Here is a 10,668-nt window from a genome sequence, read left to right as displayed (position 1 = left end):
ATCCTGCTCTGCCTGTGGAGAGAGATCTGGGCAAGCTCTGGTGAGGAAAAAAAAAAATGTCTACTCGCTACCACCAAGCTGCGAGTGACAGCTACTTGGAACTTCTAAAAGAGGCTACCAAGCGAGATCTGAATCTTTCTGATGAAGATGGTATGACTCCCACACTCCTGGCAGCCTACCATGGGAACTTGGAAGCCCTAGAAATCATCTGCAGCAGAGGGTGAGTTCAGCTGGATGGTTTGGATTGGAAACAGTGTTTATGGTAGGATTTTGCAGACAGCAGCAAGAGGCATGAAAGTCAGTGTAAATACTTTGCCCTCTTTCTAGACTGTGCCAATAATTGGATTTTTAGAGAAAGGGAGAAAGCTATGCCCAGAGATGGTCTTCATTCACACTGGGAACTGTGACCCTGGGGGTGGTTGACATAGAGGAAACTCTGAGGCACTATTATCTGTCTAGGGGGAAAGATATTTTAATTCTATGCCTTTAAAAATCTTTTCCGTTGAATTTAAATGGTTGATTCTTTAAAAGGAGACCACTGTTGTACTTTGTTTTAAGATATCAACCTTGGTTCAAATACATGGCATGTTTTTACTTTAGTTTTTCATCTATACCATTAAAATCCCAGTGTATGATTTTTCAGTGTGGTGGCTGGTTTTACAAGCTATAAAAGGGACCTTCAGCCTGTCTCAACTTCATTATCTTTCTGGACAGCAAATTTGTGTGCGCACACACACACACACACACACACACACACACACCCCTCTCCAAATTCTAATTTAGGCGAGAGCTAGTTCTTTTCTTCCGCCTATTACCAGTGGGAGTAAGCAGTATTTGTGAAGATGACCCAAGAGAGATAAAGAAAGAAAAAAAGTGTAGTACAGGCACCGAATGAATTCAATTCAATTCAATTCAGTTCAGTTCAACGCATGTTTAATTAGTATCTGCTATGTGTCAGCCATCTTGCTAGCCACAGGGGTTGCTGCAATCAACAAGAGAGATGTGATTCCTGTCCCAATGATGGTTGGAGTTGAGAGGGGAAGACAGAAATCCAACAAGTCATGTCTTGTGTCTTACAAAGGGGAAATAGAGAGCACTAAGTAAATAACATAGTCTAAGGGGTGAGGAAAGGCTTTTCTGAGGGGAAAGCATTTAAGCCGGGATTCAAAAGATGAGAAGGAAGTTTCCCCTCAAGACAGGGCCCTGTGCATTCTAGAAACTGAAGAAGTTGAGTAGGGCTGGAGCATGGCTTGAGCAGGGCAAGGACAAGCTGTAAGAGATGAGACCAGATCGTGAATGGCCTCGTGAACTCTTAAGGAATTGAGCTCTAGCCTGAGGGCCAGGGGTGCCATGACAGGGTTTTACAAAGGGGAACCACCAGGTTAATTTTTTGTTGACAAAATTTGCTCAGGCAGCTGAGAGAATGTTTGGGGGGTGTTTTAATGGTTGAAATGTGAGATGAACTGGTCTAGCCTAGCGGAGAATGTGGAGATGTGGATGGATACGATCATGTTCTCCTAGAATAGGGCTTGAGGCTCTTCCGAGCCAGCAGAGCCCTTGCTCCATTTGAGGGCCACTTTAAATGGCAATGCTAGATGTCCTCTCTCTCCTTTGAATGCCAGAAACATTTTCTTATTATAATTATTGTGCTGGTCTTTGTTTAATTACAAAAGTAAGATAAGCTGAAAACTAGATTACACACACAAACACACAATACAAAGAAAAAACTATTCTGTGATTCCATAATACCTTGCTGTTAAGATTTGTGTATATGTTTTTAATATAACATATTAATATATGTATATAACACACAAAATGGTTAACTAAGACTTTTTAACAGCATGCCCTTTTTTAACCCCTCAATACATCATAAATATTTTTCCATATCAAAATATATTCTTCAATGACTTAATTTTTAGGGATTTCTTAGTATTCTAGTCAATAAATAAATTTCTTGGTCAATCCCTCTTTGGGACAAATAATTTGTTTCCCCAATTTAACTGGTGCTGTGATGAATATCTTTGTATCTCTGTTCACACTTTCTTGAGGATAAATTCTCCCAAGTGAAATTTCTAGATTGATTGGCATGTACACAATTTAAAGACATTTTTTTGTGTATTGACAAATTGCTCTTCAGCGAGTAAGTAGCTATTTTTGCCAATCTGATAGGTCCAAAATGATATATCAGTGTTGTTTAAATGTTTTATTCTTTGATTGCCAATGAGTTTGAAAATTCTTTTTATGTTTAGTGACCGTTGTATTTCCACATTTATATTGAGGTGTTCAACATTTCTCATCGATTTATAAAAATGCTTTCAAAATAAGGAGTATCAACCCTTTCTCATATATATTACAAATATTTTCACAATTAACAATTTCTATTTTTATCTTGACAACAGATATTTTAAATATAAATGTAGAAATATGTGTGTACATATAGATTTAAGTATATACACTTTAGTCTCTCAATCCTATGTAATTTCTGACCTTGAGGTCATGCCAAAAGAATTACTGATGCTTTTGTTAGTACTTCCTTAGTTTAATTTTTTTAATTTAAATACTAAATTCATATATAATTTATTTGAGTTTATTATCTAATTATACATTCTCAAATTAGTTAGTCATTTGTCCCAACACAATTTGTCATATAAACCACCCTTTTCCCCACTATTTGATGAGGTAATTTCTCTCTTAATGTAATATAAAATTTAATTTAAATTATTTTTATTAAGCACTGACTATGGGCACAGTAATTCTTCTAAATTGCCTTTTCTAGCCTTTCCTTCTCAATTCGTGTATCCTTATCACCTCTGGTACATTCCAGGTTTTGTTTCCTTCCCCCAGAAACATTTAAGATTTGCTGTGTTGAGTCAAGCTTGGTTGAAGCTGGAAAAAAATGTGTGGTGAAGGTTTTCCTATGTTACCTCCCATTTTGACTACAGCAAATCTTCAGATCAAAACTCCCAGTTTAATCAACATTGAACTTTGGAGGCAAATCCGTCGTTGTGATCCATTCCAGTCTGATGATTTATATGTCACTATCTGACTGAAATAATAGATCATGTTGTGACCGTCAACATCAAAACCCTAGATTTGGTAGAAAACTGATTTTTCTTTATTTTTTTAAATTTAAAGATGCAAAGCAATAATTAATTATGTGTTAACAAATACACTGGAAAGATGGTCTCAACTACCAAAAATTCCTTTTTGCCTCCAAAATGTGTGTGCCTTTTTTTCTTTTTGGTTTTGTTTTATTTTCTAAAATAGAAATAAAATTTTTTCCCTGTGTCTTAAAAGAATACATACTTACGGTAACAATTCACATCATATTGGAAATTTTTATATGATAAAGTAAAACTCACACCAAATATCACAGTCATTAACATTTGCATTTGTGTTCTTCCAGATTTTTCCTTTGAGCACTTGCACACCCATGCACATTTCCCCCCTTTAAAAGGCAATCACATTATACAAATTGTTCTGAAAGCTGCTTCTAATTATTTAACAATATATCACAGACCATTCTCACTTAAAAATAGAGAGCCATGACCACTACTTTTAATGACTACATGGCATTCTGTTTTCTGGTTTCATCATAATTTCTTTAATTAATTGCTTGCTTATTCATTTTTGCACAAGGGTTTGATCATTTCCTTAGAATAATTCCCAGAGGCAGGATTGTTGATTCAAGAGAACACCATGTTGTAAAGGCTTTTGGCTGATACTGTGCCAGGAAATTGGAACCACTTTATGCTTACTCCAACATTGTTTCTTTCCCTGCACTCTTGCCAAAACCAAGAATTACTATTCTTTTTAAATGTCGCCTATCTGATAGGCAAAAGAAAAATAGTGGTATGTTGTTCTAAGTTGCATTTCTTTGATTATAAATGAGGCCAAATATTCGTTCTTACTTAGAAAAACAGTTTTGAAAGAGTGATTTTGTTCTGAGAAGAGTAACTTCACAAAAAACTCAAGTCAACTTCAAAAGGAGAAAGTGGAATGAAACACACGTTCAAAGTAATTTAATATACTCTAATTACTGAGTTAATATCAATAATACCAAGCTAGCTTTAAAAATCATAGCACTGATCTACCAAAAAGCAAGGGCAAAATATGGATTATTTTTTAAATCTCTTCATTGATGTCTCTCTCAGGAGAAAAAAAAAAGGATAGGAAAAAAAAAATCAACACTAGACTGAATTAGGTCACAGGGAACCATATAACATCAGGGTTGGGGAACTGGTTTGTGATTATCTGATCTGGTATGTGCAGTGACTCTAACAAGAAATGTGAAAGGCACCGAGGATCAAAAGACACATGATTGTCTTGGATTTGAATTTGGAAGAATCCTCTGAAATTTGTCAACAGAAAATATTTTGATTTAAGTTATATATCAATTTGGAAAGTTGCCTGTAAATAGAAGTTTTGCAAGCGGAGCTTGCTTAAATACACTAGAAAGTCTCATGAATCATCCTATTGACAGTTTCATCTGTAAATCTGGATTTTTACCTTTTAAGTTTTCTTAAAACAAGACTTTTGGGGATCATCTCAGGTTTTCCTCATATTCTTCCTCTCATCTTGAAAGCATCATTTAAGAATGCATGGAGATGGGAAAATTCCACTATTTTTTGGCCTCAAGCAAACTTCTTGGCCAACTTCTTAACAACTTGTATTAAGGCTCAGAGAGCCTAATTGATTTGCCCAGGAGTACATAAGCAGTACACTTCGGGTCAGCTCACCTCCCTAATAAATTCTTTTTTAATTCTTTTAACTTATCCAATCCAAGGACAATTTCAGGACAATTTAATCAGTATGTTTTTGTTTTTGCTTATAGTAACATCTTGGATGTTTTATAGCCGCTCTTTGATGTCTAGGGTACTTAAGGAGTCTCTGAATATAGTATTTCGTTAAAATAAATAAAAAGCGAAACCATGTCTTGGGAGTGAGGCACTGTGTTCCCCAAAGATACATGACTGTGCCAAGGTTGAAGGGGGTCTCCTTTGATCCAAAACAATTAAATCAGGCAGAATGACCGAAGCCCTCTTGAAAGTGGTTGCTTTTTCTTACAACAAACTTAAAGTTGGAGGCTCCCGAGAGAATTGTATTATTTAATATTTGCTTCCCTGAGATTCAATTTCATTTTCTTTCCTTCCCCTCCCTACTCCTTTCTCTTGCCCCCAACTCCATGCACTCTGGGCACACTGTGATATACCTGATTCCCCAAATATGCACTGAAATTTCACCCATCTGTGCATCTGCTCACCGTTCTCTCTACTCAGAAGGAGATTGCCAATTGCCAGTTTACAGAATGGTTCTAGCCCACAAATGTGTTTTATTTGGATTTCACTGTATTTTTCTTTTAAATTTGAGCCAACATTTAGACATTAAAAAAAAATTACATGACAATTTGGATTTCTGGCTTTGAAAAATGGAAGCTCTGGCAATATCGTCTGCTTTCATTCAAGGTAGCAATCAGAGATTGATGAGACAGCTGCCCTTTCTAGATGGAGGATGCATTTCACTGTGACTTCCTTGAGAGAATACATCTGGCCCCATTTAGTTACCTACATTACCTGCTTGGACTTTTTGAGGTTGAGTTTGAAGCTTCATGCTGGGAAATGTAGATGATACAAAGGAGAAAAAGGCACAGGCCTGGACCTCTGGAGCTTGTTAACTAATGAGACAGTGCACAAACATTTGACAAATTAAAGAAGAATCTAAGTGTTAAAAAGCCCCAAGAGCTATTGTAGTGCTACAGGAATTTATTAGATGGGGATGAAAGAAAATAATTCCACGAAATTAAGGACTGTGAGTTTAGAGATACAGGAAGTGATAATAGGTAATGTTTATTGACTGTTCACTATATGTCAAGCACTTTTTTAATGCTTTGTGTATAACTTACTCAATTCACATAAAAGCCTTATGAGTAGGTAAAATCTTCAATTTACAGATGAGTTCTAGAAAAGTTAAGCTTGAGGCCCTGTGTTAACATAGGACTGTATTGTGTCGGAGACAATTGGGCTTGGAGACAGACCCCATCCAAAGTGTGCTGCTTCTGTATCCTTGGGCAAATCAACTCAGCTCTCTGAGCCTCATTTTACTCCTTTGATAATTATTCCTGCCTTTATTCTCCAAGAGGGAGACTGTAATGGGTGGGTGGGGAACAATGAATATGTAAATACTTCGTTAACAAAAAGCATGAGGCAGCCGGGGAGGTTACAAATCTGATTCATCAGATTACAGGGCATTGATTGGGCCATATTAACTATCACAACTCTTCTCAACTCGTGATGTACACACTAATTCCTTTGGGATTTTGTTCAACTATTGATTCTGATTCAATAAGTCTGGGCTGGAGCCTGATATCCTGCATCTAACAAACCTATGGGTGATCATGATGTGGCCGCTGCTCATCTGGGGACCACACTTTGAGTAGCAAGAACTAAAGGACTCAGTAGATGGGTCATGCACATTAACAGGCCGGGGCAAGGGCATGGATCTTCTCTTTTGCATACACCTTCCATTGGTCAGGAGTGTTACCATTTCTCAGATTCCCCCCTGTCTTTCCCTGGGGACAGCATGGCTAGAGTTTAGAAAGATCCTGACTTTTGTGTTTAGACTGAGGCTAAGGAAGGTGCCCTTGAAGCCCTGTGTTAGAGTTCTCAGCAATGTCTTGAGGTCAAAGCCATCATTAACCATAAGTTGTTACTTTACTTTCCATCTGTGCCTGCATGTAAGGCAAGGCCTCAAGGGTCAGGGATATTAGAGCTTGAGGCAGGATTCCAGCAGGCATCCATTCATTCCACCTACCATGTCCTTTCTGTATTAGGCACTGGGTCGCTGGCTGTAATTCCATCTAATAGTGTCCCCAATTGCACTTTAACCCTTTGCAGAACTAGTCATATGTATGATACTGTAATTACATGGAAGTAAGTTGAGGAATAAATGGAGATTTTCTACTCTTCTGAAGCAAATATTGTTTGCTTTACCAGCCTAACATCCATTCCTCTCTTCTTTCTTGTTGATAGGGGCCCCATTTTGCTCAGTCTTCTATCTCCCCACATGTGAGTCAGGGGAGGGTAGCATTGGTGTACTGGAACCAGCTTGTAATTATCATACAAAATTTCAAGAATTTTGCAAGCTAGTAAAATACAGCCATTATTAAAAATTATTTACATTTGCCATTTCATAAATTAACTTAAAAACATAGGTAATAAATATTCAAAACTCATCACTTCCCAATTATTTCACTGCTTTTTACTATTACATATGCTTCTGAGATTATGTGCATCTGTATCTGTATGGGGAAATAAGAATATATAGCTGTGTGCTCTTGCATATAGCTTCCAAATTCCATGTCCGGTGACATCATATTGGTAGCTTGAAATCAGCCAAGGTGGATGCATTTACACCATAGAAATTGGCACATGCTATGAATCAGGGATTTTTTTCTTTTCTGGATGAATCGATTAAAAATTGACCAGCATACTATTGGGTAACCCCTCTCCAGCATCAGAGGAAGTCAAGTCTAAGTCAAACATGATAGATCCACTTTCCTTATTGCATTTTCCTTCCCTGAGGCATGTGATCCAATTCTGGCCAATAAGACATAAGACTGCTGGGGATTTCTGGATTTCTTGCTTCTAAAAAGGAGACATAGAATAAAGATGGGCTCTTTCTGTTTCTGGCCATTGTGATGACTGAATGTGATATATCTGGCCTTACACCAGCCATATAATAACCACGTCAAGGCAGGAAACACACGCTTACATTAACATGTATTTTGGTTTTGTTCTTTGTTTGGACCTCATGTTCAGAGAAAAAAACCTAACATACATTTTTTACATTTTCTCTTCTAGAGGGGACCCTGACAGATGTGATATCTGGGGGAATACTCCTCTACATTATGCATCCTCCAATGGCCATGCCCACTGTGTCTCATTCCTGGTCAACTTTGGTGCCAACATCTTCGCCCTGGACAACAACTTGCAGTCTCCGCTTGATGCTGCCGCCAGCAGGGAACAGAAGGAATGTGTTGCTCTCCTGGATAAGGCTGCCACTTCCCAGAACATCATGAATCCCAAGAAGGTTTCCCGGCTGAAGGAACAGGCTCAGAAGAATGCCAGGAGGCAGATCAGAGAGTGTGAGAGGCTCCAGGAGAAGCACCAAAATAAGATGGACCGCACCTATGGCAAGGAGGAATCTGGGACTCTTTCTTCGTCCAAGGGTCCCTTTTCCAATGCTTCTGCTTCCACCACATTTGGGTCATTGTCCAAGGGTATTAAAGACACCTTCAAGCTAAAGTTCAAGAAGAACAAAGATACAGCAGAGCAGGTGGGGAAGGAGGGCAGAAGTGGGCAGAGGAATGTGATGGAAGTGTTCAGAGAGGAGGAGGAAGACCCATTCTCGGGGGCCTTCCATGAGAAGCTCCAGTTCTCAGGAGAGGAGGATAACTGTGTGCAACATGAATCCATTCTCAACCGTCCAGGCCTAGGAAATATCGTTTTTAGAAGAAACATGGTGCTGAGCCCTGAAGACATCTCAGACAGCAAGAGGGATCTGGGATTTAAAATGTCCAGTGAATTGCTTCAGCGACAAGGAGCAGCAGAGATTGGTGAAGCTGAGGCTGATGAAGAGGGAGAGGAAAATGGCCATGGAGATGACCTGCCTTGGGGTGAGGATGAAGTGGAGTGGGAGGAAGACATGGTTGATGCTACTCCCCTAGAAGTGTTCTTGCAGTCCCATCACCTGGAGGAGTTCATTCCTATTTTTGTGAGAGAGCAGATTGATCTAGAAGCTCTGTTGCTTTGCTCAGATGAGGATCTTCGGAGCATACAAATGCAGCTGGGTCCCAGGAAGAAAGTTCTTAATGCCATAGATAGAAGGAAGCAGGTGCTACAGCAACCAGGGCAACTGGTCGACACCAGCCTCTGATGGAGAGTGTTGGGCCAACGGGAGTGAGCCTGGAGCAGTTGGGTGATGGTGTGACCCAATGGAAGTACTTCAGAAAACACCCCTTCTCTACCTAATGCCAGACCACTGGGAAGGGTTTCTAGGGTTCTGGAGTTGCCTAAGAAAGAATCTCAAGGTCTCCTCTGGGAGATATTCTATGCCCATCAACCATACAGGCCTAGGAAATATTGTTTTTAGAAGGAACATGGTGCTGAGCCCCGAAAACATCTCAGACAGCAAGAGGGAGCTGGGATTTAAAATGTCCAGTGAATTGCTTCAGAGACAAGGAGCAGCAGAGATTGGTGAAGCTGAGGCTGATGAAGAAGGAAATAAGAAAATGGTGTTTCTCTTAAACTGTCTTTTTGAATGAAGAAAAGGTCAGATGGGTGACAGAGAAGGGAAAGATGCTTTATTTTTTCTCATACTGGATTTAAAATTTTTATCTCTAATCACAGTATCCTGCTGCTTAATTTCTGATCCTTAAAGCCTGAGAATGGGGGTTTTAACCCTGGTTCTGGGTATGTTTGCCCAGCAAAATGGAAGCTTCTACCGTGACCATCCCTCAGTCCCAGTGTCAATTCTGTGATGAGGTAAAGGGATATGAATCTGAAGGATATGTGGGTTTTAAAACCTCACATAAAAATTTCCACCACATCACCAGATTCAGAACGGGGGAGCAAACATAATCCTTTACGTAATCATGGTGAATAATGTAAGCCTCTGTGAGGCCCAAATGGGTTGTCAGAAGATAAGCAGAATTTTTCCAACAGCTGCACTTTATTTTAGTTAAGGTAACCTAGCTTGCAGACTACAATAGATTCAGGTACCATTCTGAACATCTGCAATTGTTCCATTTAAAGGGTTACCATTATATCCGTGATTGTCTCAAAGATTAGCTCAAAATGTATGAATTAAACAGGTGGAGTTACCTTGGGCCTTATATGTTGGGGAGCAATGGAGGTGAATTTGAGGGTTCCCACTACTGGGTCCTCTCTCCCATGTCCACTTCTTTCTAAGAGGAGCCAGGTCCTGCCTCACTAGAAGGGAAGGTCCTTGAAGACAGTTTTCTCTGTTCTGGTCACTGATATATTCTTTGCATCTAGTACTGGCCTGTTACATAATAGGTGCTCGATAAATATTGTTGGATAACTGTATGGGATGACTGGGCTGGAGGCAGGATGCAGATTATTCTGGTCTGTTGAGTCCTAGGAACTTGACTGACATCAGTGGAGCACATGGCATCTGAGAGTGGGCAATTTCATATCACAAGTAGTAACTTTGAAAGGCAGAAATATTCTCTTCAATGTCCTTCCTGGCTCAACTACATAATACGGAAAAGTCATCAGTCAGGTTGGGAGAGATGAGCCTGCACATGTGACTTTGAAGATGTTTGACCCTGGAGGTCTCACTAGGTACCTTTATACTCGTGTTGTAGGCTCTTGACCTCTTAGAAATTACCAAATCAATAACTGAGGGTTCACTCCACTTCTCAGTGTCAAGGATATAGCCTCTACATCATGCAGCATCATGTTACAAAAGAGTTTTATAACATGTTATAAAAGGCTATAAAAGTGCTAAGAATTCCAGATCTCTCAAACTAAACCCCAACAAAAGGGGGCCTAAAAAAAGATGTTATAGCAATATAAAGGCCTTAGTAGAGGCAAAGACAAGAAGATTATGAGCCGCAATGAATTTCAAATATTCATGATCTCAAGA

General features: G+C 39.2%; 1 protein-coding gene across 1 annotated transcript; it reads left to right on the top strand.

Annotated features, from left to right (window-relative positions):
• ANKS4B (ankyrin repeat and sterile alpha motif domain containing 4B) lies at positions 1-9,401 on the top strand. The gene is made up of 2 exons (XM_037814611.1): positions 1-220; positions 7,860-9,401. Exons 1-2 carry the CDS (start codon positions 57-59, stop codon positions 8,932-8,934), a joined length of 1,239 nt encoding a protein of 412 aa, XP_037670539.1. The 5' UTR covers positions 1-56; the 3' UTR covers positions 8,935-9,401.
• Positions 9,402-10,668: the final 1,267 nt, after the last annotated feature.

The sequence above is a fragment of the Choloepus didactylus genome, chromosome 21, assembly GCF_015220235.1.
Source record: "Choloepus didactylus isolate mChoDid1 chromosome 21, mChoDid1.pri, whole genome shotgun sequence".
Lineage (NCBI taxonomy): Eukaryota > Metazoa > Chordata > Mammalia > Pilosa > Megalonychidae > Choloepus > Choloepus didactylus.
This window is presented reverse-complemented; position numbering and strand designations above follow the sequence as displayed.

Excerpts from the sequence above, each read along its gene's own strand:
- ANKS4B (XM_037814611.1), top strand. The coding sequence starts at position 57 with ATGTCTACTCGCTACCACCAAGCTGCGAGTGACAGCTACTTGGAACTT. Across the intron at positions 221-7,859 it reads GAAATCATCTGCAGCAGAGG|AGGGGACCCTGACAGATGTG; the intron begins GTGAGTTCAGCT and ends TTTCTCTTCTAG.